At 52.3% G+C, this 26,688-nt stretch overlaps 1 protein-coding gene across 7 annotated transcripts in view; it reads right to left on the bottom strand.

Annotated features, from left to right (window-relative positions):
* NRAP (nebulin related anchoring protein) overlaps nt 1–26,688 on the bottom strand; it is a 70,441-nt gene that overhangs the window by 310 nt on the left and 43,443 nt on the right. For all 7 annotated transcript variants that reach the window (XM_008270528.4, XM_070057204.1, XM_002718751.5 and 4 more), the window contains 15 exons: nt 25,517–25,621; nt 24,698–24,805; nt 24,048–24,161; nt 22,243–22,440; nt 19,790–19,894; nt 18,088–18,186; nt 15,878–15,982; nt 15,459–15,566; nt 14,269–14,580; nt 8,340–8,444; nt 7,556–7,654; nt 6,305–6,409; nt 2,993–3,100; nt 1,377–1,688; nt 499–630 (listed from right to left, as the gene is read on the bottom strand). In XM_008270528.4, the coding sequence (XP_008268750.2) occupies nt 499–630; nt 1,377–1,688; nt 2,993–3,100; nt 6,305–6,409; nt 7,556–7,654; nt 8,340–8,444; nt 14,269–14,580; nt 15,459–15,566; nt 15,878–15,982; nt 18,088–18,186; nt 19,790–19,894; nt 22,243–22,440; nt 24,048–24,161; nt 24,698–24,805; nt 25,517–25,621 (2,115 nt within the window). The remainder of the gene's footprint in view (nt 1–498; nt 631–1,376; nt 1,689–2,992; nt 3,101–6,304; nt 6,410–7,555; nt 7,655–8,339; nt 8,445–14,268; nt 14,581–15,458; nt 15,567–15,877; nt 15,983–18,087; nt 18,187–19,789; nt 19,895–22,242; nt 22,441–24,047; nt 24,162–24,697; nt 24,806–25,516; nt 25,622–26,688) is intronic.

Here is a 26,688-nt window from a genome sequence, read left to right as displayed (position 1 = left end):
TTTCCACAGGAGATGGTAAGATAGCCCAGGAGCATGGGACTCATTCGTCTCCACACCCTCTCCCCTCCTCCATCCTTCCCAGGAAAAAGGATCCTCAAGGCAAGAATGAAAAAGAAGCAAAGTCAATCTCATTTAGATGCGGTGTCTTTTTGGGAAAAATAAAAGCATTTGAAATGCAGACTGTTGTAGCCAGCAAGTCTCTGACCCTTTCCACAAATGCAGCAAGCCAGCAGTCAGCACAGCCTGGGCTGCCCTGGCCCGGGATTGATGTCACCCCAGTAGGTTTGCCTCTGCAGAACTAATGGCTGGGACTTCAGAGAAAACCCTGCGGGAAGTTTAACCCACGTGTCATCCGCCTGGTCATCTCAGACCCGTGAAATTAGGCGCCTTGCTCCAGCTGCATTTTACACTTCTTTAGAGAGGCTGATCTTTGGCCAAAAATAAACTTTGAAAAGAAACAATGAGTTTGTCTTTCCCCCAGGGTCTCGCCACACTCACATAAGCCCCCTGGAGACCCCGGCTCCTTGCGTTGGCCAGTTCTGCAGCCCGCCGAGCCATTTCCACTTTGTAGGAGCCAGGAGGAGTCCAGCCAACACCTCTGGTCAGATTCAAGTCCGATTTATACTTGACCTTGGGGGAAGGAGAGAAGCAAGAATATGTCAGCAGGGTTTGGGGTGGTTTGACCACTGAGTGGACAGGGTTAGAAAAGCCACCACAAGATGGGGAATATATTGTTGTTAGTAAAGCTAGGGCAGTGGGAACAAATCCATCTCATGCAGTAGCTCCCTGGCACCAAGGGCCCAGTGTGCCACAAGTGGAGCCAGCCTTTCGCTGCCCCTTTCAAGTGATGGGAGCTCAGTGGTGCAGGGTTGGGGGTGGGGAACAGCTGGGTCAACTCTGAGCGCCTACTTTGATTTACTCCGTGGCCTTAGGGGAACCACTTCTCTTTTGTGGGATGCAGTTTCTTCCCACGGAAAGTGCAGGGCTGGGTTAGGTAACTACTAAGGACCCTTGGAAACACAGCACAGCTGGGGCTCTCCCAGCAAACCAAATGGCATTTACATCCTAGGTCTGCCACTTCTTTGCTGGGGGATATTAAGTTAACCCCTCTGAGCCTCAGGTTCCTGATCTGTAAAATGGGGCCATAGTGGGGTTATTGTGAAGGCTACAGGACAGGATGCTTGGGAAGCACTTGGCACAAAGCCTGACTTCCCAGCAGAAATTCAAGAAATGGAGGTGATTGTTACTATTCCTCTGGGTCGGTAGTGTTAAGGGCCTTGGGTCCTATCTTGGCCCAACTCCCCAGAGCACAGGGCCTTGTCCTAGGAAGAGGCACGAGGGGAGAGGCCTCAGCGGGGCCGGCGAAGGCTGCTCACATCACTTTGCAGCCGGTGGGCTTTCTGTGCGTGCTTCAGGCCCAGCTGCTCCGGGTCACTTGTGGGCTGGGGCAGGGGCTGTCTGTACTGCACGTCGCTGGCCAGTTGCTGGCTCCTCTTGGCATGCAGAAACCCTGGCTGGTCTGCACGGCTGTGGAACTGGGACCGACTCTGGACAAAGTCCTTCTTGTACTCATTGTCACTCTGAAGTCTGCCCACGGTGAGGAAATGCTTCATCCTTGGGTCATCACTGATGCTGCGGTACCCAATCTGCAGGCCCCGGTCCCGCAGGAAGGCCTCCTTGTACCGGAACTGCAAGGTCAGAGGAGCAGAGAGGGGTCGCTAGGGCCCATGTCTTCCCCCCTCCACAGGCCAGCCTCCCCTCCCCGAGGGGGTCGTCCTATGGGACACACAGTAGGGAGCTCAATGGTGGATTAGAGGCACACATTTTGGATCTGGGTAGAACCAAAGTTGTGACGTGGGTCAGTTATTGAGTCTCTCTGAGTCTCAGTTTCCCCATCTTAAAGATGGGGTAATGAATTTCGACCCCATGGGATATTAAAAGGATTTAATGAGATGGGGCTGAGCTTCGTGCTGGCCACTGGCTCACGCCCACTGAGTGGCAGCTACTGGCGTTGATGCTGCTGCAGTTAAAACTCCAAAGGAAGAGAAGTGTGCCCGTTCTTCCTCTGATCCTTTCCAGCTTTTAACCTCTGGTCAGGTTCAAGTCCGATCTTGTTTGGGACCTAGACCAGTGCTCTTCAAATCATCTGTAGTAAAGAACTTGTGTTTGGATTTTTAAATTTCCAACCTATCAAAGAGCAATATGTGGTCCTACTATGTGTGTTTGGTAACACCCCAAACTGGCCTTTATCTTATTCAACAAAATGATCACATACTTGAATATCTCAATGTCCAAAGACTAAACGCCTTTCTGAATGCAGGCTCTGTTTCTGTACTCATCTCCCCATGGGCCAGCCAGGAACCATTCATGGGTGAGCGTGGGAAGGTGTGAAGAGCATTTGCCCAGTAGGTGACACCCCCTTCTTCAGCAATAATGGCTGCCTCTTCTAAACACCTGCCATGAGCCAGACCCTGTAAACCATTTGTTCCCATTCCTCCATCAACCCTAGACCACAAATACTCAATCTCTATTTCATAGATATAGAAATCTGAGCTCAGAGAATGTAAACAACTTCCCCAAGACAAACAGCTAATTCCTAAGTGGCCAAGCTAGAACTCAAGTCAAACTAGGGGGAAAGCCCAATATCTTTCTACATCATCCCACTGCAGTTCAGCTAAAGGAAGCCCATTTACTGCATCCTGGCAAACCAATCATTGACCTGGTTCATTGCCCTGGTTCCAGGTGCTCCACATCACTTTAAGAGGACCTCTGTGAAGACAGAGGGAGTAGGGATACAACTCTCCCCAACCCCAAATTGCTGGCAAAGATCCTAGAAAATAAGCCTTATTTTTTCTTTCCTTTGAAATACACATTCAGTTCTGGAGTGGAGGGAGAGATAATTTTGATAGGCCCTGGTGGTTTGCCTCTCCACAGATCTGGGAAACCCCCAGTGAATCCTATCAGTGATGGGGGGCGGGGGGCAAGGTCTTACGTCGCTGGCAATCTCCCTGGATGCCCGGGCAGTCTGGAACGGGATGGCATCCAGCCTGAAGTCATAGCCACTGGCCCGGATCTGCTCCCAAGAGTTTCTGTAGGCTTTCTGGAAGGGGAAAACAGAACCGGAGTGAGCACGGAGCACCTCCACTGCTTGCACATTGCTGGTTCCTAAATAGTCCTCTTGGCCTTGTTAGGCCCCGGGATGATGGAGCCCACGGCCCCACGTCTATCCGGGGGCCTCCCAGCTCTGAGACTGCTGGGACTGGCCAAGCAGGGCTTCCTCTCTTTAGAGGCATGCGGTCTGGGGGGTCTGGCTCATTTGCCGCACTCTGTGGGTCTCGGAGGTCCCTGACCCACTCCTTCCTGTCTTGGCGCTCACGGTTGGAGCCTCGGGTTTGCAGCTTCTAGACGCCAGACTCAAAGTTTCAGAACCCAGTTTCTTCCTCTGTGCTGAACGTGCTGTTCCTTAGGTCTTGACAGCCATGCATTTGTTAGCTCCACTGACTTCCTGGGGGCCCCTTGGCCTGGCTTTGATGCCATGTCCCACATCGTCACTCTGAGGCCTGCTGCATCTCACATACACCCCTGGTGCCTGCACGAAGGGAAGAGCCTTCGCCTGAATTACATTTATTGTCAAGCACCTGACCGAGTACCTGACCCATGTGTTTCATATCTTCCTCTTTCATTTTTCCCCCTTTTCAAGTTGTTCCCACACACCCTCTGGGAGTCTGTAATCATATCCTCTCAGTCCTCAGGTAGGCCCACATCACCGAGAGAGGCGTCAAAATCTTCTGTAGCTAATTTTTTTTTTCAAGATAAGGGAATGGCTCCATGAAAGGACTCCTCCGGCGATCCCAGTGGAGGGCTCTCCTTTATTCAGCCACAGAGAAGGGAGACAGCAGGGGAGACACATCACCAACAGATGACAAAGTGACAGCCCCAGACCGCGGCGGTCGCTCGCTCGTTCCATGAGCTACAGCGGGTCAGGAGGCCCTTAAGAACTTTACTTTTGTCACCTGGAAATGGAGGTCAAGGCTGGCGCTCTGTTCCACATGGGGTTGGGGGGATTAAGCCAAGGAGGAGTGGCAGATGAAAAGCAAAGTGCCTCACCCCATCCCGCACCGGGCCTGGAACCAGGGGGACCATGAAGAGCCTGGGTCACGCGTGATGGAACTCGTTTCTTTCTGCCACGGCTCACCATCACCTGCACCTTCACCATCGCCTGCAGCTCCAAGGCGCAGCCCCACAAACCAAAAGCTAAATCCCTACCATGTTCAAGGCCCTGGAAATACAGAACCAATCGCCGCTGGGGTGATCACTTAACAGACAGATCCCCAACAGAGCCAGAATGATGGACTTATGGGGGCACTGTTGAGTTTAGCAGCTGGGACTGAAAGATCTGTAGAAGGAAGGGGATATTCGGGGAGAGACGAAGCACCGATCCCTTTCAGCCTCACTTTGTTTGGGTGGTCCCACCAACATTAGTGCAGCCAACAGAGTCAAAAACTCATTGCTCTCTCCAAGGCCCACACGAGATCTGAGTGCAATCAACGACACCAAACTTGGTGACACCCAACTCAAACAGCACCCCGCGTCGGTGTCCAAGGTACCCCAGCTTCCAAGTCTATGTGACTCAGGATCCACTGGAGCGTGGGGCCCACATTGGGGTTCTCCCCAGGGCGTTGGCTCGCTTTCTCCTGAGACTTCTCCCTGTATACTATTTGCTTGATTGTGATCACTTCCTCCCTGAGGTTTTGTATTCTGTTGAGGTTTTTGCCTTGCCACTGGGAGTCTTTAGATTCCGTCGACTCTTTGATTCGGAACCCCGGGCGCTCCTCTTCTTTATCACAGTGGGCACAGTTTTGTCCTCATCCTCACACATTAGAGTCATTTGATTCTGAGTTATTTCGGCTGCCTTACGCATCTCAGTGGCTTTCTTTGCCCAGGAAGGTCACTTTGCCTCCACATCTTCCTCACAGAGCACTTGATCCAATTGTGCGTATTCCACACGCCCCCCGAAGAAGTCCTCTTCAAAAGAGGTTCATGAGTTCTCATACCTGGATGGCCCGGCAGCTAATTTCAGCTCTGGGACTCTGCAAACTGGCATCCCCTGTGAGAGGCAAGACGCTTCTGTCGCCAGCCCGGGTGGCTGCCCTCCTGACGTTGGGCTCCCGATGGACTGGCTGCCTTATCCCAGTTTCCACAGCCCTGGGCCTCCAGTAGCTCCTCACCTGGAGGCCTCACCGTCCCCCATCCTCGGAGCATTAATGAGATGGATGTTTTGTGCCAGCTCGCCCAAGGGGGAGGTCCTGCTTCCCCAGATGGAGGTCAGCCCACCAGAGCTGCTGTTCTAAAATTATCCCTCGCACGTCCCTCAAAAACATCAAATGGTCATAATAACTCATATTTACAAAGCACCATTGCATTCACTGCGTGGGATCCCACAGGGCTTTACAAATGCAACAAACTAATACACACGCTAACTAGAAGGCGCCTCTCGCCAACCCCTGCGAGGCAGCCACCTCTGGGGTGAATGGTAGCAGCTGTTGATCTGCACGGAGCCCCAGGACACAATGGCCAGGCCAGGGAGGGAAGAATGGCCGGGCTCTGGGAGGCCCCGTGCTGCCCCAGGCCGACACACGCAGGCTGTGTTATTCTGATCTGACAGTACCTTTTGATTCCGCCGCCTCTCTACCTGTTATCCGCGGATCACAGCTTTGCTGGCCGAGCGGCCGCCTATTCTATTACAACTGGGGGCCTCCGACCCCTGCCAACAACAAGCCTGGGCTTAGGAGGCCGCGTCTTGGTTATGCATGCAAAGGGCACACGTCCAAGGGAAACTGAAGTGTTGGAGGGCACAGTCCCTCGCACAAAGGAGCCAGCTGCATTTGCACAGGACGAACCACGACGGCAGTGTCTTTGCAGATGCAGGGTGAGACAGTGCCACCCCTGCTCTGCAGCCACACTCTGCTGTATGGCAGAAGGGAGTCCAGGAAACCAATGGCACAGGTGTCAGGTCCAGGGGACCACTCCCGGGCCAGAACCCAGCACACAACTGAGGTCTTTGGTGCCATGCCCAGAATTTTAGCACCGGAAGGAACCTTGGTCAAGCTGAGCCTCATTCCCATTTTACAAGTGACGGTCCCAAAGCCCAGCGAGGAAAGTGACCGAAAGCCACAGATAGTCTCAGTCCAGTATCCTCTCTGCTCCAAGTCACCCCTCCCAGGACTTTATTTTAACAAACAAAATATGCTGTGGGCACAGCTGGTTTTTAGGCACACCCCACATGAACCACCAGTTCACTTACATCGCTCAGATGCAGCGCGTTGAGGCGAGCTCGGGCGAAATCCGGGTGGTCGGGGATCAGGGTGTATCTGTGCAGGGATTCGGCGTCCCCAGACCTGTACAGACGCTGCAGGGAAACACAGGAGAGTAGCACTTCCTGGACCACAGGCAATACACAGCTCACTTGCTCCCCTGACCCCCTGCTTGGTGGAGGGTGTTTGTATGGCCAGGGTTAGGCAGGGGTGGCTTGGTAGTTAACAGATCTGTTAAGATGATCAGGATCTCCTCAACTGGGCCCCAATCCAACATCCCCATTGGCCATCTCATGGGTTTTTCCCAGATGCGTGGGGATTTCAGAGAACGCCTGCACCTGAGAGCAGACTAGTTTTTCCACTAGTAACGAGGCAAAGCCTCAATGCCTCTGTTGAGTATTAATCACCACCATGATTACAATAACAACACACACAGCTGGGGTGTTCTTCTGATTGTAAACTGCATTCATATGTGTTCAAGATCAGGTTTTCATAGTCCACCCTGGCCCCAGAAAGACAGAATTTTTAAATTCAAGCTATGTTGAGAGCAGCTATTAGAGAGTTGCAAACGATTTTAGGAAGCATTTGAGCCCCATCCATTTTTGCAGAGGAAACTCTGTAACAGTCCGATCTGTTCCCAAATTCTATTTAGGTTTTGTGTAACATTTGGGCTCTCTGAGGACGATGCAGCTTTGTCACTGGGGGTGAAGAATTGAACCCCTTGACAATTTCAGGGAGGAAACATTGGACTTCGTATTCCTCAAAATAATACAGGCTGGAGGAAATAGGGCTAAGTTTTGCAGAGAGTAAAGCAGGAAGAAGCTTTGAATGTCGTTGTTTGTACTTTGCTAACTGGGTTACATTAACCTTTTATTTCTATTACCATCTATCAACCAGTAAGAGGCATCTGATCCAAATCTGCTCATACTGGGTATTATTATTAATTATGAGCAAGCCATCATCAAGGCATTGCTTGAGCACTTACTATGTCCTGGGTACTTGTTGAGAGCTTTCTGTGCTTTTATTTACTGAACCTTCATTAAATTTGCTCAATCCTATGAAAGGGCTGCTATCATTATTCTCCCCACATTTCCCCCACCCGACCTCCTTCAAGGAAGCGAGGTTAGAAAAGATGAAACAACTGGGCTGTGGGCAGGGGTGTGCACTCACATCTACGCAGAGCCTGGATTCTGATGCCCTGCACCCCACGCGTGCCTGGGATGTGATGAGAAAGAACTGACCTCACTGCAGTGCACGTAGCTGTTTTTGGCATGAACCAGATCTGGGGAATCAACCACCGTGGTGAACTTGATCCTGTCTGGCTTTTCACGGTATTTGGTCTGTAACAGGAAAACAAGGATTCCCATGAGACAAACGGCCTGCATGTTTCCAGGTGCAGCTTCACCCCACCTCCTCAGCCCCAAAAGTGCCAATGACATGAATGAAAAACAAGTCCCACTTGTTGGCAGGCATCTAACAATCAAGAGGAGGGAGAGATCCGAGCGACCTCTGACCCAGAACATTTTCCCTGCATTTCCTCTCAAAGGAAGAGGCTCCTAATGCCATGGAATTCAGCAAAGGGGAGGGGGATCCAGCACCAATGGGACTTGCTTGGACCTTGTCCAAATAAGTTCCATTACTAAGAAACCAAAGGCGGCCATGCATCCTTGCGTTCAGGTAATGCAGCTGTCCGTACAACTTCCACCTCCATCTGAAATCTCATGGTTCCTGTACACTGGGAGGGAGCTCAGTAGCTGGGAGGCATATGCTTCCTGCTCTCCAGGAAAACAATTGTACAGAACCTGTTTCCTGAGAAACTTCTCGTTCATCCACGCCTTCAGTTCCCCAGCAGTGAATTCATTGAGAGGCGACTCTCATCCTGGGATTTGGTTGCAAGTGGTCCCAGAAAAACACTCAGGGGTTTTTCTCTTGGGGTCTCCACTCTGTAAACAGGTTCCCTCTCCCAGAGTAATGCCGGGCGGCCCTTGCCCGGTCTGGTAGGGGCATTGGGCAGATGGGTGGTACCTCACTGATGAGTTCTGCAGCCTTCTTTGCACTCTCTATCTGTGGGGATCTCAGCGCCAGCCATCCTGTGCCCTTCATGCCCATCAGGTCTGACTTGTAGCGCCACTGCAGGAAGAAGAACATGGGCTTTTATCAGGACAGAGCCCAAGACTCTTAGGGCACTTCTAGACGATCCTTGATGTGTGCTGGTGTTTGTAATGATGCTTCATGGCAACAACTCAACATCTTCTGCATACCTGCAAGTCAAACTGTTTGAATTTGTGCAACCTGCCAGGAATTAAATAATGGACCATGCCCAGCATACAAGAAGGCCCTGCCATGGGACAGCCAGGATTCAAAGCAGAAGGTAATGGCCTAGTGAATGAGCACTTAGAGAAAGAGCTGAGCTATGTGCCCAAGTCCAAGCATCCGCCAGGATTATTTTTATCCCATCCTGCCAGTGAGGCCATTGACTCCTGCTAGACAGAAACAGTCCACACACTGCTAGGTCCATAAAAGGGCGTGGAGAGCCGGATCAGACCCGCTGTGACTCGGAGCAAATCAACTTTACCAAAATGGGACTCGGTTTGCACGAACGAACCCACCTGAGGGCATTCAGGGACAAGAGCTACTCTGCAAGTTAGCTTGCTGTGCCTGCGGCGGTGGCAGCAGAGGGGACACGGGTCAAAGACTGCAGGACTTAAAAAACCAAGACAAACCACACTACCACCATCGAACCGCGAGGAAGCCCTTTTAACCTGCGTATGCCTCAGTTTACGCCTTAGGATGTGCTTGTATTGCAACCAAATGGGCTAAGCCTTGGGGCTCAGGAGATTAGGGCCACAGCATCCTTCCCGGGAGAAGACAGCGAGTCGCGCTTTAAGACAATGTCTGATTAGAAGCCTCCTGAAATGCAAAATCCCACTCCTCTTCCTCAGTCCACTCCCCGGTGCCTACAAGGGGACCTGCTGCCTGGCCGCTTCTCTCCTTCTCTTTATGGAAATTAGGCATTTTTTTTTAAAGGTAGAAGAAGCCTCTCCAAGGAAATCTAAACTTTGGGTCTAAACGAAGTTGATGGCATTTCTCTAATTTAGATGTAAGCTCTGCTGTAACGCAAAATATCACTCCCGAAATCAGCTCTCGGCCTTTTTAGCTCTCTTTCATTTCGGCATTCACAGCGTCCCTCACAGCTGGCCTCAAAGAGGGTCCGTGTCTGATCTACTGTCTGCTGGTTAAGGCCCCTGTGCAAATTCCACTCTGCTTTCCAACTGGTGCAGGGAGACATCACTCAGGCCCGGGAGCAGGCTTCAAAACCCCATGTCAGTAAGATTGCTTTTCATACCGCGATCTTTCAGTCTACACCGGCAAAGCTTTTGCCTTCCACTCTGATAAAGAACAGAGAAAATTGGATAAATTTCTAAGTTGGAGAGAATAATCCTACAGGGCCTCTTCACAGCCGGGCCTTGCTCCTTTCATAAGCGAGATGAAGTGGGGAGCGCTCTTTCAACTTGCCTTTTGTTGAGCTGAACAGTACGATCGCAGGTAAGTCAGAAGGCAAGATGCAGGTTCCCCAAAGATCTGACTGCGCCTCAGATTCTCTTATAAATGGATTGTCTATTGATATCTCAGCTCCCAGGCCCGCTTTGACTATTCACGCAGACCCTAAAAACAACACACCTGCCCCCGACTTCAGGATGAAAGCAGGGGAGAAGGGAAGCGAGTCAAGACGAATCAGCTACCCAAAGCTGGGCTGGAAGACGCGTTCTAAAATTATAAGGGATCTTCTGCAGCTGCGCCGACGAGGCTGGCTCCCCAATGGCAGCTCCTCTTCCTACACACCCCTAGGCCTGGAAGACACCTGCAGGTTCACACAGCGGGGTTCCTGGCACCCCCACCCCAACCCTGTTCTGGAGCACTGTGCTGCAAATGTCCACACTCCAGCTTTCAGGCCCTGGTTCTACCTGATGTAAGAACAGTGTAAACAATTGCACTCAGGAGGTGACTGAGGGAAGGGACGCATTTGTCATATTAATAAGAAACATTCAGATCACTCCCTTATGTGGGATGGAGCTTGCTTCAGACCCAGCGTCTCACTCAGTGCTCACCATTCCTGCAAAGGAAGAATTTGTAGTCTCATCCACTGGCAATTTGGGGTCTAGATTCCCAGAAGAGCCATGAGCTGCTGCACCACAAGTGTCGTGGTTAAGAGGACAAAGTCAGGAGCCAGAGCACCTGGGTTCATCCACCTGGGGATGCCAGGGACCCAGCCAGGAGGAAAGAGACCGGAGCTGGGAGCGGAGCCCCACTTCCCGCCCTTACTAGCTGCATGGTCTTGAGCAAGTAATTTCCCTGCCAGTCTGTGGCCGTGAGCAAGTTACTTAGATTACTAGCCCATATGCTACATCTGTAAGCACAGGAAAAATACTAGTACCCTCTCAACTATTAAATGAAATAATCTGTGCAAAAATATTACACCCAGGTAAGCGTCCCGTGATTTTAGCTACAGTTGTTTTGTTGTTTCTGATGAGGAAACTGAAGCCCACAGAGCTTCAGGGGTCACCTGTAGTCACAGAGCTGCCAAGGGTGGGGCCACACTGTCCACAAGATAGGCCATACACGTGCTTGCAGGATGCCCTGCAGCCCTGGCTGAGCCAGTGAGGTGACCGGTGCAAGGGCAGAATTGGAAAAGGACCAAGAGGCAACAGAAAGTGCACCAGTCCACGGGGAACTTTGCCGGGGCCAGCACGTGCATCTCAGGTGAGTGCCTGACACAGGCGGGACTTGAGCGTGACATGGGTAATCGCGGCCCTGAGGAGCATCTCCTGGTCCCCTCTGGCCTGACCTGACCCAGAGCTTTCCTTCTGGCCTGGATGGATGAGGGCAGGAAAAACAACTGTAGGCAGGGCCTGAGCAACTGAGTGACTCCTTCGAAGACTCTGAATGGAGTGAACCCTGGGCAGCATACTGGAACCATGGGAAATTGCATTTTTGATAACGACTGCATAAAGCTGAAGTGTCAGAACCAGCTGGATATTTTGAGGCCTACTGTTCCTAGTACTTGGAATCTAAACCCCCTCAAAAAATTAACAATTTGTAGTTTTAAAATAATGCATATATCATATATAAGGTAATTTAAAATTGAAGCAATAATGTCTTAGCCTTCAAAAATTTTAATACATATCCTATTTTTAAAATGCCAGAGTAAGACTATCATCTTCCATTTCTTGGGAAGAACTCCCCTTTCTAAAGTATATTCTTAGTAATTTTTGAGTGTTAAAATTTCCTTTCCAGAAGGCCGGCGCCGCGGCTCACTAGGCTAATCCTCCGCCTTGCGGCGCCGGCACACCGGGTTCTAGTCCCGGTAGGGGTGCCGGATTCTGTCCCGGTTGCCCCTCTTCCAGGCCAGCTCTCTGCTGTGGCCAGGGAGTGCAGTGGAGGATGGCCCAAGTGCTTGGGCCCTGCACCTGCAAGGGAGACCAGGAGAAGCACCTGGCTCCTGCCATCGGATCAGCGCAGTGCACCAGCCGCAGCGCGCCGGCCGCGGCGGCCATTGGAGGGTGAACCAACGGCAAAGGAAGACCTTTCTCTCTGTCTCTCTCTCACTGTCCACTTTGCCTGTCAAAAAAAAAAAATTCCTTTCCAGAATGAACAGAAATGGGAGCTTGAGTTTTTTCCTTTTCCTTGCTTAGTAACATAAAATTTGGCAAGATGTCGATCCTATCATTAAAATACAAGATTTCCCAGGGGCTGGCATTGTGGCCTAGCAGGCTAAACCTCCACCTGGGATGCTGGCATCCCACATGGGCGCCAGTTCGAGTCCCAGCTGCTCCTCTTCCAATCCAGCTGTCTGCTCTGGCCTGGGATAGCAGTGGAAGATGGCGTAAGTGGCTGGGTCCCTGCATCCACGTGGGAGACCTGGAAAAAGAAGCTCCTGGCTCCTGGCTTCAGATCATCTCAGCTCCAGCCACTGCAACCTTTTGGGAAGTGAACCAGCAGATGGAAGACCTCTCTCTCTGTCTCTCCCTCTCTCTCTCTGTAACTCTACCTCTCAAATAAATAAATAAAATCTTTGAAAAAAAAAGTTTCCCGATAATCCCAGAAGTCTGAAATCATAGGTCCACTTGACCTCCGTGCTTTTCTGAAGGTCAAGTGGTGACTTAAAGCGCCCAGCCAGCAAGGGGAGAAGCTGGCTCCCCACCCACCCTTCTGCTGCCAGCTCAGCCTCCCTCCCCTCTCCCAAGGTGCAGACAGGCCACTGTGGTTGCACATCAGAGCCATGCTTTGAGCAGTTCTTGGGGGTCCTCAGGATGCCCATTAGCAAGTGGAAGGGCTGTGTACTTCAGTAACTAAGTCCCCTTGGTGAAACCCAGATGAACCCACCCACACCATACTCTAGGGAGATACTGATTGTGATGAATAAAGAAGTTACTTAAATAATGAAATAAGAATTATAACAACTAACTTCATGTTTACAATACCTCCCTTGTTGCCTTATAGAATTAAAGGAGGAGTAGGCATGGCCTTGCAGGCATGCAGAGCTGGGAGCACTGGTGCAGGGAGCACATTAAGGCAGCTAACACTCACCCAGCATTTCTGCCGATCAGGCACCGTGCCAAGTACTTCCTCTAGAGCAGCTCTCCTTTGGGAACTGGATTTTCACCCCAGGGGTAATTTTGTCCCCTAGGGATATTTGGCAATATTTGGAGACATGTTTGGCTGTCACACTGGGAGGTGCTCTGGGCACGTAACAGAGACCAGAGTTGCTGCTTAACATCTGGCGATGCACAGCAGGGGTCCCCACAGCGAACAATTATCCTGCCCAAAATGTCAGAGGTGCTGAAGTCGGGGAGCTTGCAGAGGATAAGGGTTCATGTGACAGCTGTGGGTTATGCTCTAAATGACAGCATCTTCCTATGTGGGTTGCTGTAGAGCTATGCCTGCCACAGTGTCCTCCCAAGTACTGGCCAGAATCACTCTGTCACTGCTGCTATGTCCCATCTCATCATTGCCATGTCTGAGGCTTGGAGAGAGGAGGAGACTCGCTCAGGTTCACACATCCAGCAGTGGAGGAGCCGGGAGTCAAACCCCACAAGTCTGACTCCAGAACCTCCCACCACCGTGTGGTGCCCTTGCTCAGGGAAGGACCTCCTCTGTCTGATCCTCAGGTTCTACACTTGGGCCAGGAGAGGCGAGACCCTGCGCTCTGAGCTTTCTCCAGGAGAGAAGGACGGATTCTGGAGCCAGGCCTGCCTGGGGACTTCTCACATTCCCTGAAATAGGAATTACAAGTGTCCCACCCCTAAACACGGTAGCAAGGATAAAAGTAATGGGAAGCAGTCAGTGGTATCAGCCAGGATCCCATTATTCTTATGCAGATCACCACTTCTGTGCTTCTGTACACAGCTTAGCTGTGTTCTCTCCAACCCCAACCCCTAGAAGGCCCCCACTCCACTTACTGCCTTCCTTCTAGCCTCATTTACACCAGAGCTGCACCTGCTCAGGCCCTTGGCCTCTCAACGTGCTTTTTTTGTTTGCCTGGAGCGCTCTGTCCTCTTCTCTCATCTCCTTAGGCCTTAGCTCAAATGCTCCTTTTTCAATGAGAACTGCCCTGATGGCCCATTTCAGTTCGCACATCTGCACACACACACACACACACACACCCCTTCCCATGTCTCTGCTCTGGCTCCATATCATCTACACCTTGTACTGCACAATCATGGCTTATCTCTCTTCAGTTCTAGTTCATGGGCACACAACTTTTGTCAGTCCTTTCGTGGACTGCTGTATTTCCACGAATAATGCCTGGTGCATAGGAGGTGCTCACTAAATGTTTGTTGAGAGACTGAAGGAACGATTCCCACCTGGATGACACGGACCACCTAAGAGATTTACTCCCAGGTGGGTGGGAGGAGGAAGCCTGAGCTGGCTGGCGTTCCCCAAGGCCCCTTACCTCACTCTGCAGGGTATGAGCTTTCTTAGCCCAGGCCATCTTCAGATCCTCGGGCAGCGCCGTGAACTCATGGCACTGTGTGCGGTAGTCGTGGTCACTGGCCAGGGCCTGGGCCTTCCTGGCGTGGACCAGGTGCACCATGTCCATGGGGAGGTGGCACTGGGCTTGGCTGCTGGCCGCCTCCCTCCTGTACTGGTTCTCGCTCTGCAGCTGGCCCATCCGCCGGCAGTGCTGGAGCCGGGGGTCGTCACTGACGCTCCGGACCCCGATGAACCTCCCTCGCTCCTTCACAAAGTCGTGTCTGTAGAGAAACTGGAAGGAGGACCTGCCACTCAGGGGCTGGCATTTGGTTTGCACAGACCCCCACCCCACCCCAGTGCATTTTCACTGCAGACCCTAGAAAGATCACCCGGTTCCTGTGCTAGGGGGTGGTGATCTTAAGGCAAACCACAGTGGGGTGGCCCATGAGCCCACCTTCCTCCCTGGGGAGGAACAATTAAAACACCAGTCCATTCTTCCCATCTAATTAAAATCCCAGCCTCAGAACCCGCATGAAGGGCCCACTCCCCCTTACGTGTCCTGTGGCCAAGAGGAATTTATCAAAAAGGGTAAAAGAGAAACTTGCGCTTTATCTGTTCGTACTTGGCAAAACATTAAACCCAAAAGACAAGATCCATGTATTTGAAGTCCACATTTTCTGTGATTTGTTTGCGGGAAAGAGAAAGTCACCTTCATATCCCAAAGCTATGGACGCTATCAACAGAGTCACTGAAGCACAGCTGGCAAGTGTAACGCCAGCGCGCGGAAACGCGGAGTGCCGAGCGGGAGGCGCGTTACGCTATCTTGCGGTTTCCATCATGAGTCCGCTTTCTAACTCTGGGTGGAGTTAACGGCACAGGCTGTTCAGGCAGTACCCAGGGGACTGTTGCCCGAACATCCACCGCTACTGGAACTGAATCGTCATCTCCTTCCTGCTGGAGACCTTCGCCCGAGTTCAGCTTTTGATGAGCACAGCTCTGCCTTCCCTCCCCCTGTCAAAGGTCTCATTCAGATCTAATGTATTCTGCAGGTGACATCCTGTCTCACATGGTTACAGATTCGCTTTAATCCCGGAAAATCAGCCACAGACATTGTTTTACATGAAGCTAACAGAAATTAGGCAAGATGGAAGGTCATCTCATTCAACTCACATCACTGGCTATGTCCCCAGAGGCCCGGGCAGCCTGGAAGGGGAGCGCCTGCATTGTCAGCTTGTAGCCTTGAGCACGCAGATTACGCCAAGACTCCTTGTATTTCACCTGAAGAGGGAACACATGTAGATCTTCTTTTAAAAATAAAGTGACATGAATTAACAAAAGCTATGCCTTTCCTTGGCAACTCAGTGTTACAAAGACAGGGCAAATCTCCCTGGCACACACCCTGCAGTAGGCTCCGAGGACACAGGTGTACTCAATACACTGTGAACAGGCACGGTTAACACCGCCATTTGAAAACATGCATTTCAAAAAGCCTCCGTGAACGCCAGCAGGGTCACTGTTCAAGCCCTTCATGGAAACACACACGTGTGGATTTGGAGCGCACTTGAACTTAAGCAACGAGAAAGGCTTACGTCACTCAGATTGGCTGCATTTGTCTTTGCTCGGACAAACTCAGGCAAGCCCAGGGTCATTGTGTACTGGTGTCTCGCGTCCTCTCCAGCTGCTTTATAGAGGCGCTGGGCCAAAAAACAAAGGCAAGGAGGTCAGTGCAGTCACATCCGCAGTGCAGGGAGTCCCTCCTTTGCAGCAGGGCAGAAATGACAGTGAAAGGCAGCTTGCTGTGTCGCAGACAACACCTTCAGCCTTGGGGAAGACGTTTCTTTCAATAGGGACTGTCGTTCACAAGGCAGATCGAGTGATGGGCCCGGACTAAGTAAGGGATTGCGATCTACTTTGCTCATCGAAAGGCCAAGAGAAGAAAAAGGAAGGTAAGAGTCTGTACTCACATCAGACACTTTTGCCCTTGAGGACACAGCATAAAGACAAGACTGGGACCTAGGGAATTTTGGAGAGGTTCTGCTTGGTGCCAGGCAGGTCCCCCCAGCTCCGGCCTGCATCCTTTACTGTACCCTGACACCTTTTCCATTGCTGAACACACGCCAACACTGCCCCATGGCCTCATCATACAAAACCACCGGCTGTCATGATGAGAGTCTGCTTCCTGAGTTCTCCAAGGCCAGACGCCATCACAGAAGGCATTGTTACCCCATGGCACCCAGCTCACAAAGTAAGCAGGAAAGTCTGAATAGGAATTAACCAGACAGCATCACTATACTAGATCATCAACTCTGTTCCTTTGGCCTTTCTTATCCCTGGCTGTTATTTCTTACTTTTTAACTAGGTGAGAGAGGGAACTAATATATAAATAGGCAAATCTGAACTGATGTCTAAAAGTCAGTGTCAGAAGGAGAATGCTAAAAAGTCAAGATTATTCAACATCTAATTCTCTGTCACCCTCCCTGATTTCAAACCTAGAAGACAGCCACTAAGGGGGCAGGCATTTGGCTCAGCAGTTAAGACGCCACTTGGGACATCTGCATCCCCTATCAAAGTCCCTAGTTCAAGTCCTGGCTCCTCCGTTTCTGATCCAGCCTTCTGCTAATGTGTCCTGGGAGGTAGCAGTTGATGTGTCAAGTGTCTGGGTCCCCACCACCCATGGGAGACCCTGATTGGATTCTGGACTCCTGGCTTGGCTTGGCCTGGCCCAGCCTCAGCTATTGCAGGCATTCAGGGAGTGAACCAGTGGATGGGAGAGCTCTCTCTGTCTCTCTGCCTTCCAAGTGAAGTGAAAATAAACCAATTTAAAAATAAAGCGGATAGTTACTAAGAAGAAGTAGAGGGCTGGCGCCGTGGCTCACTAGGCTAATCCTCCACCTAGCGGCGCCAGCACACCGGGTTCTAGTCCCGGTCGGGGCGCCGGATTCTGTCCCAGTTGCCCCTCTTCCAGGACAGCTCTCTGCTGTGGCCAGGGAGTGCTTGGGCCCTGCACCCCATGGGAGACCAGGACAAGTACCTGGCTCCTGCCATCAGATCAGCACGGTGCGCCGGCTGCAGCGCGCCGGCCACGGCGGCCATTGGAGGGTGAACCAACGGTAAGGAAGACCTTTCTCTCACTGTCCACTCTGCCTGTCAAAAAAAAAAAAAAAAAAAAAAAAAAGAAGAAGAAGTAGAACCAACAGGCTTGGGATGACTTTATGGAATGAGATTCCTTTCCCTGGATCTCCCTACTGCTAGAGATTTGATTAAAGTGTGAATTGGGCAAATGGTGGGTGAGAAGGAAAATCCAGATGCCTGACCAACACTGTCCTATGTAGCTACCCTAGATAACCACAATTGTCCCAAGAAGGATCGTCAGATAGCATGAAATTGTTTAGGCGTAGGTTTGACACAGTGGTTAAGACACTGCGTGGGATGCTGGCATTCCATATCAGAGTGCCTGGGTTCAAGTCCCATCTGTACTCCCAATTTCAGCTTCCAGGAGTCATCCAAGGATCTTGTTAAGTGGTGCTATGGATTCAGAGGTGCCCCAGGGTGGGGCTGGAGTCTGGGGTCCGATGAGCTGCTGCTGGGGCTGGTCCCAGCCTGCCATGGAGAGCCAGACTGCAGACTCACCCCACTTTCCCTCTGGAAGGTTCTCAGGCTCTGTGTGATGCCCGCTTGTCCTTTCCAGACCTCCACACAAGCCCCCAGGCCTCCCCACCCCCAAAAACAAATGCTCACACATATTTTTAAGTTTAGTGATTTTGAAAAAGCCCATTCCAAAGCCATCAGCAGACTTTACCTCATTTGTGATCTGGTTGCTGAATTTTGCGTGCAGGAGGTTGGGAGTGTCTGTCACAGCTGTGTGTTTGAACGACCAGGGATGCTGACGGTATTTACTCTGAAGAAAGGGAGAAGAACCCACTCATTAAGTCCTGGCTGTGGAGTCTCATTCTGCAGAGGCTCCCGTGTGACCCTCGAGATCCTGCTGGCCACCTGTTCTCAGGACCTCAGAGCTCACTGGGCTGAAGAAGCAGAGAAGAAGGCGGGCCCATGGCAGAATGAGATGCTCATGGGGGAAAGGCAGCTAGGCCTCTGCCGTGAACGTGAACCTGGAGGCTGACATCTGCAGTCTGCTGCTGACTGGAGATCCTGAGCTCCTCAGCCTTGAGAGTGCACCACCACCACCAACTGTGTGTGTGCACACACACACACACATACACACACGTGCCTGTCCCACACCCTAGGAGACTGAGGGCCCAGAGTCAGTGGGGACCAGGCCCGTGTCTGTTTTTAAGCCCCAAGAGGGTTCTTGCTGTACCACACGGGGTAGGACTCCTTGCTCGAGAGAGCCCTCTGGAAAAGCCAAGCACCAGGTGCCTTCTGAGCTCACACAGCAAGCCCATCTGATGACTCGGGCCGGTCGCTGAACACCACTGGCCACTCCCAGTGCTGCCCATTTCGCCCTCAGTGTCTGCATCTACCAGGGACAGAAGTCCTGCCATCCTCTCAGGGGGAGCAAGATTCGCTGGGAACCAGGGAACCCAGACTCTAAGACTTCCGTATTTTCACTAAGCAATTGTCTCCAACCATTTCGTTTACCACTGCCAGAGAAGCACAGTACTTGGGTCTAATACTCACCAACAAACAAACAAACAAGGGAGGGATAATGAATCCACTTAATTAATTGGGATGCAGAGGCTCAGAGGGGGCAGGTCCCTGGCTTAAGGTCACAGAGCAATGGGCTGCTGGTCTGGAATTTCACTCTGTCTGTGGGTCTCCAAAGCCTGCTCTCTCCGCGTTGTACCAGAGGCCACTCTCGGAAGGCACACAGGGAGAATACATCCAGTGTGTCAGTGAGCGATCCCTAATTGCTAGTACAGGGGCTGGTCCCCCATCCACAAATCCATCTGAACTGTCATCCAGGCTGAACAGAGGGTCCATGGGAAAGAAACCAGGGTGGACATTTGGCCTAGAGGTTAAGACTCCTGTTAAGATGCCCTAGGTGTTCTCAGAGTGCTTGGGTCTGACTCCTGCCTCCAGCTTCCTGCTAATGCAGACCCGGAGAGGCAACAGGGATGGCTCAAGTAACTGGGCTCCTGCCACTGATGTAGGAGACCTGGACTGAGTTTCTGGCTCCCAGCTTCCGGTCTGACATGGCCCCGGCTATTGCTGGCATCAGAGAGTGAACCAGCAGATGGGGTTTCTCTCTCTCTCTCTCTCTCTCTCTCTCTATCTCTTTCCCTCTCTCCCTCTTTCCCTCTCTCCCTCTTTCCCCCTCTCCCTCTTTCTCTTTCTCTCCCTCTTTCTCTTTCTGAGACTCTAAACTAAATAAGTCTTTCACTTAAAAAAAAAAAGGCCAGGCAAGACTTCAGTTTAGGTCATGAGTGGCCCCTGCTAATAGGTGAACACTCAGCTGGCGTGAGCAGAAAGAGACGAACTGGCTCAGAGGAAGAGCCTCGGCTGTGGGATTGTGCTGGACACCGCTCCCAGGGCCCCGTTACCTCACTGATGAGCTCAGACGCTTTCTTCCTCCCTTCGATCTCCACCGTGCCGGGAACCACACAGGCCACGCCTCGCATGAAGTTCAGGTCGGAGCGGTACAGATTCTGCAAGCAACGATTCGAGAACTCAGAGAAGCCTGACTCTCAGAACAGAGAAGCAAAGAGAGGCCCGGGGTCCTGGGACATGTGGGGATCGGAACCCCAGCCGCACCCATCTCGCGGACGCGGGGCTCTCGGCAGATGCACTGCTGCTTCTTAGCGAATGTTCATGGGCTGGGGTGGGAGGGGTGCTCAGAAGACAAGACTTCCCTGTCGCTTCTCTCCGAGTAGCTGTTACAGGGAGGCTGGGTGGATCTGTATTTTGACGTGGGCTATCAAAACTAAACACTGCAGTGGATTGTGGTTAGAAAGTCAGTTGTCTGGGGGCAGGTGTGCAAATGGCCTAACAGGTCTTCTCCAACAGCAGCAGGAGACATTAATCACTCCTGCGTTAAGAAAGAACTAATAAATGAAACTGAAATAATCTGGCAAAGGCCTGTCTGAGGCCATGCGGGTGGGGGCGCGTGTGTATCCCTGAGTGATCTGGGCTGACAGTTTAAAGAGTCCCCAAACCTGCTGCCCTCAGCCAGCCAGGCGCCCCCTGGGCGTGCTGCTTTCCAATGCCATCACAACGAGACGCAGGGCAAGCCTGCCCCGATCGACTGACAGCGGGGCTGAGATGAGATGAGCGTGGCAGCTCCCTTGCTCCTACGGCTGCTCTCAGGTTCCTGACAGCTGATGTCATTGAGTAAACGCTGTACACAGGCGTGAAACTGGGACAGACGACAGATGCCCAGATCTGAGCACTGCTCGGCTCACAGGCCCCACCAGGCCAGGAGAGAGGTTTTCTTCCCCTACGTGGGCCCGTTACCTGCAAATCTCCCAGCACGGAAAACCTTGCAAGCTGGGAGAGCAGGCAGGTACCTGCCAGGTGCTGTCACCTCTTGGGAAGAACAGTCCGTGTCCCCTGGTTAGTGAGGACAAACTCCGGGTCATCCTCGTCCTCCTGGCCTGCCTGTTCTGAACCAGGCATTGGGACTGGGACGTGGAGTTACAGTGGAGTGACAACTCCTGGAGGGGCCCCAGGAAGCATCCCAGAGCCCTGATTTCCCGATCTCACCCCTAAGACTCTTCTCCCCGTGTGGGTCAGTTCAGACGGGTTCTGAGCAGCCTCTCCCAAGATCTCAGCCCTGGGGTCCAGGTTAAGCTGCTGCTTGCGCCAATGCCAGCACCTCATATTGGATCTCTGTCTCCAGTCCCAGCCACTGTGACCCCGCATCCATGGCTGCTCTGCTTTGCATCCAGCTCCCTGCTAATGCGGCCTGGGAAAAGCAGCAGAAGATGGCCCTGGTGCTTAGACCCCTGCCATCCATGTGAAAGACCCTGATGGAGTTCCTGACTCCTGGCTTCAGCCTGGCCCAGCTCCACCTATTGTGGTCACTTGGGGAGTAAACCAGAGGATGGAATATCTCTCTTTCTACCTATCCCTCTCTTTCTATTATTCAGCCTTTCAAGAAAAAAAATCCTCGCTCTGTTCAGAAGATGGGTGATGCAGGAACAAATGAGGCACCCTTGCCCAGCTGCAGGCAACACCATGGGCAAATCTGAACCGTGAAAGCCATGAACCTTAAGTTCCAATCCCAGCCCTCTCACTTTTCTTTTCTTTTCTTTTCATTTCTTTTCTTTTCTTTCTTTCTTTCTTTCTTTCTTTCTTTCTTTTTTTTTTTTTTTTACAGGCAGTTAGTGAGAGAGAGAGGAGAGACAGAGAGAAAGGTCTTCCTTCCATTGGTGCATCCCCCAAATGGCCACTATGGCTGGCGCACTGTGCCAATCCGAAGCCAGGAGCCAGCTGCTTCCTCCTGGTCTCCCATGCGGGTGCAGGACCCAAGCACTTGGGCCATCCTTCACTGCCTTCCTGGGCCACAGCAGAGAGCTGGACTGGAAGAGGAGCAACCGGGACAGAATCAGGTGCCACAACCTGGACTAGAACCCGGGGTGCCGGTGCCGCAGGCAGAGGATTAGCTTAGTGAGCCGTGGTGCCGACCCTCTCACTTTTCAAGTGCAATCGTGCAAACTTGGGCAAGTCGCTTACCTTCTTCGCACCTCACTGTAATTCCTCTGTAAAATGAGGATAAAGATAGCGATAAAGGGCTATTGTGAGGATTAAGTGAGATAGTGCATGAAAACACTGCCTAGAATTCGGCAGAAGCACCGCTAAACAGCAGCTGTTAGGAGACGTGTGCAGTCGTGCCCAAGGGCTGCGTGGGACTCTCAGGCTCTGTTTGAAAAGAAGCCGCAGGTTGAGGACGCCTCAGCCCGGGGGCCTTCCCTGGGCCAACAGGAGTTTGCAGGGCGCTGCCTGGGGGCAAAGCTGCGCAGAGAGGGGCTCTGAGGGAGAGGTGGGGTCGCCTTACCTCGCTCTGCAATCTGTGTGCTTTCTTGGCACAGCTCAGCCTCAGGTCTTCGGCCAAGGAGGTGTACTGGGGGAGTGGATGTTTGTAGTCCTGGTCGCTCGCCAGGCTCTGGGCCCTCTTGGCATGCACCAGGGTGACCATGTCCAGCGGCAGATGGAACTGCCCCTTGGAGTGTTCAAAGCCTTTCTTGTAATTTACCTGGAGGGACAGACGAAGCAACAGTGGCTATTTCAAAGTCGCTAGTTGCAGGGAGAGTGACTCAGCGCACGTGTCCTGGATCAGCCTGGGGAGGGGCGGGCGGGGGGGGGGGGTGTGCGCCCTTCTTGTGGTCTAACAAGCCTGGCTTGTCTTGGGTCCTGACTGCCCACCTTCAGCTCGGCTCCTGGGGGTCATTAGGCTGGAGGAAGAAGGCCCGTGGTTGGGGCCACACAGAAGTCCCAGGAATTGATATAAGCAATGCCCGTGAGCCCCTTCCTCAAGTCCTTGGATCTCCCCCTTGCTCGGGGCAAGACGATGCATGGCTAACTTGCACTCTGTCTACACTTTCCTCCCCATCACCCGCCAGGTTCGGGCACCAGGGATTCTCCTCCCACGGGAGCTTGGGAAGAGCCTCGCTCAGCCCGAGATGGCCTCCTCATCTGTGCAGGAGCCAGAGCAGTAGGGAAGATACACAGAGAGCCGGTCCTGAGGACGGATATTCCCTGAAGCCCAGCACGTCCCAGGAGGGGAGGCGGAGGCCCGCTGCAGACCCCCAACTCCACAGCAGTCTTTGGGGCAGCTGCTTAAGGGCTGGGCGTCCACCACGGGGCTTGGTGCTGCCCAACACAGACTCCTCTGCAGCCCCTGCCACCCCTCCCTCCGCCCCCTCGAGGCTTCAGCTGCTCACGTTGCCCTCGCTCCCAGCAAAAGGGCAATCCACAGCCAATCCTAGACCCTCAGGCAGCCACCCAGGACAGAGAGGGAGCAGATGTTAGAAGTGGGGAAAGCAAGGCAGGGCACCTGTGGAACAGGAGAAGGGGGGTGGGATATGAGCTAGGGCTGGCTCTGTGTCCTGGCTATGCCTCTTTCCCACGGACCTCAGGCAAGGACTGACCCACTCCATCTCAGTCTCCTTCTCAGGAAATGGGAATGAACAACAGGATGGAGTTCCCAAAGACTGTCACGCAGTTAACTAGACCATGCATTTCAAAGTGTCTAGTCCCCCACGGTATGCTGGGCACAGATTTCCTCACTGGCATTACCCAACTCATACACACACGAGGAAACAGCATCTACACACACAGCAGCAGCAGCTTCTAAAGGCTGCCATCAACGATCAGAGGGTGGTAGCAAACTCACATGCCTATGGGGTCAGGCACGTGTCACAGGTACTAAAGCTGGAAGCGGGGGAGGAGAGAGACTGCATGATGGGGAGAGCGCACATCCACTCCACACGGAGCTGTCACTCACTAAATTCAACTTGGGAGCCCAGTCCAGCTTCCGGCCCGAAGTCTCACACTTTTATATAAAAGTTTCCATTTTTAAAGGTTCGCAATTAATTCACTCTACAGGCCAAATCTAGCCCGTGTGCAGCCACTGGGCAAAATCAAAGAATGCCCAGCTTGGAAGGGAACCAAGGGGTCAACTAGTCCAACCTCATTTTAGAGAGGAGGAAAAGCAAGCCCCGAGGGGATTTAACAATGCCACCAAGCAAGGCAGCAACCGAAGCAGCGCCCACGTGCAGAAGGATGAGTGACATTCGCTGGCGGTGGCACGAGCATCCTCAGGTGAGGCCCACGGCGCCCGGTGCCTTTTCTCCCACTTACGTCGCTCTGCAGAGAGGTCGCGTGCACTGAATGTGCAAGGCTGAGATCATCTTCCAAGCTCCGGGAGCCAAGCATCTGTCCTTTCATTTTCTCAAATGCCTCTTTGTATTTGTACTAAAGGGAAAGAGAGCGGGAGAGAGTAACAGCTCGGGGACAAGGGACACGGAATGGAAGAGGTGGGTATTGGGCGAAAATGTTTTGTTCTTTTGACAGTAACTGGGGGAGTTAAAAGAAAACTCGCGGGAGTCAGCAAAGGGTCTATTCTTTCATATGCAAGACTCCCAATGACTAAAGGGCTCAGCGATGAAATCCACGTGGGCGGCCCATGCTGGAGGAAGGTGGGTGCATTGTTAGCAGTCTCTTCACAGGGACTCGCTTTATGAAATCTCGTGGTGGAGGGTGCATTTCATCTGCCCAGAGTCCGTGTTTACACTCCAGCATCTGGCTTTGTATCCCAGGCTGGGCAATTTTTTTTTTTTTTTTTTTTGCTGGAAGATACATTCTTTCTCACCGGTCACTATTTGATTGCCCTAATGCAGTCACTTTGGAGAGGAGAGGATATTAACCACAGGCAAAAGAAGGCAGGGGTTAGGGGCAAAAGGAGTGAAAACCGGCTGGTGTTCAACATTGTCGCAGTGCTGAATGCTCACATCGCTGATGATGTCGCCAGAAGCCTTTGCCGCCTGGAACGGAAGGGCATCCAGCCGCAATCTATAGCCGCCTTCTCGAAGTTTGCTCCAGGACTCCTTATAACGCGTCTGTAGGGAAGCGGGCACAGATAAAGACCTTCCAGTGACCTGGGGTTTCCCAAGTTTCAGTTCATTATAAGGGTGAAGCTCTGTTGGGTGGTGGGTTTTTCTCCCCCTCCCCCACTTGGGGTTAGAGACCACTCGGGAAAAAATCACCAAAGAGCTGGCTTCTGAATCACACCTGCCCCGAGTGGGTAAAGCCACACTTTACCCCCTTGTTCAACGCAAGGGCTTCGGAATCAGGGCCAGATTTTTCTGAGCAGCAAGTGGATTGGAGGAAGGAAAGGTTGCATTTGCACAGCCCTTTACATAAGATAAAGAAAAGTCAGACGTCTCTCTCTGAGATCAGGGAGGGCGGGAGGGGTGCTGGGAGAGGGGAGGACGTGAGCCCGAGTCTCTCCTTTGCAGGGTTGCTGCATATACTCAGCGCCCCTGCGACGCTCCCACCTTCTAGCTCCTCAGTGCCAATGCCATCTGTCCCAAGCCACGCACTTTCCCTGTCCCACTCTATCCAAGGAGCCTGACCCTTCTGCAGGACCGGCTCCTCACTGAGCTCTGCAAAGGAGAGAGTGTGGACCTCTTGCTCAGAAACCGCCGTTAAATTTGGGGATGATGAGAACAGAGCATGACAGCGGTGCTGGGTCCTGCTGTGCCCAGGGCACCCGAAGCCAGCCCTGACCCTCGTGTCAGTAAAACCGGTGCCCCTTGGGTCAGCCTCACCTCGCTGATATTCATGGCATTCAGCTTGGCCAGCAGGACTTCAGGGAGGTCAGCAGTCTGTGTGTAGTGATGCTTTATGTTTTCTCCTTGCTCCTTGTACAACCTCTGTGGACAGAGATTAGATTCTCATTTAACCCATAGCCTCCCGGACGCAGGCATCCGCCAAGCTACCCTACAAGACACCCAGGTGCGACAACTGCCACCTCTTCAGAGAGACACAACCACTGGCGCCCTGTCCCCACCCAGACTTCACAGCCTGCGTGGGTGGTGTCCTGCACATCATTCCCTCTCCCGGCCCGGCTAAGAACAGGACATGCTGAAGCTCTTCCCTCCGTGAGTGTTCCACTCGTGGAATGCTTCTGCAGAGGTGGATGTCAAGTGCGGAAATGAGGTCTGGTTACCACCGAATAATTCACTTATCAACTGCAAACACCAGGATGCTCCCTTACAGGTGCGGCTGGCCCCACCCCTGCTGCAACGCTCCTCCCTCCTGTCCAGGGACTCTTGCCCTAAGAAATGTGTGCTGGGTGGTCCAGGGCTCTGTTCCCCCAGAACTCTGATTTGGGCTCATGATGTCCTAGGAGGTCACAGTGACACACGGAGTTGGCAACAGCCACAGGAGAAAAGTTCCTAAAGCAGGCGTTTCTAGCCCAGATCTTACCAGATGTGTCCAGGTTTCTACGCATCACAGCAGTGCCCCCTAGAGTTGGTTAGGGTAAGGAAGAAGCAAGGATTTTTCCTTCATACAAAAGTTCTTGCTTGACCCTCTGTGCTTTCCAAAATGCCATTTGATGAATGGGCTGATTATCAAGAAATTATAAATTCCTAAATGCAGAAGCTTGTCAACCATCCTATCACAGATGCCGACAGGCGCTCAGGTCATGTTGGAAAGTGCTGAAGAAGGCACAGTCAGAATACTTTGCTTAGTTGGAAAGCAAAGGAGGGGAGTTTAAAACCCCACCTTGCACAGCTTGTAAATTTACCTCGTGGAAAACTGGACGGTTTTAAGATATTGAAAGCCAGGTCTGCCCTATACAAAGATCTGCGGAGTCCTCTCAGGAGAATCAGCCAAAAAGTGCTAAGCCATGCCCCACAGGGAAGTTTTCTAGGGCCCATCACTCAGTTTTAGTCTCCAGTGGACCTGGCACCAGAGGGCAAAGGGTCCGATCTTG

This window comes from Oryctolagus cuniculus, chromosome 15, assembly GCF_964237555.1.
Source record: "Oryctolagus cuniculus chromosome 15, mOryCun1.1, whole genome shotgun sequence".
Lineage (NCBI taxonomy): Eukaryota > Metazoa > Chordata > Mammalia > Lagomorpha > Leporidae > Oryctolagus > Oryctolagus cuniculus.
This window is presented reverse-complemented; position numbering and strand designations above follow the sequence as displayed.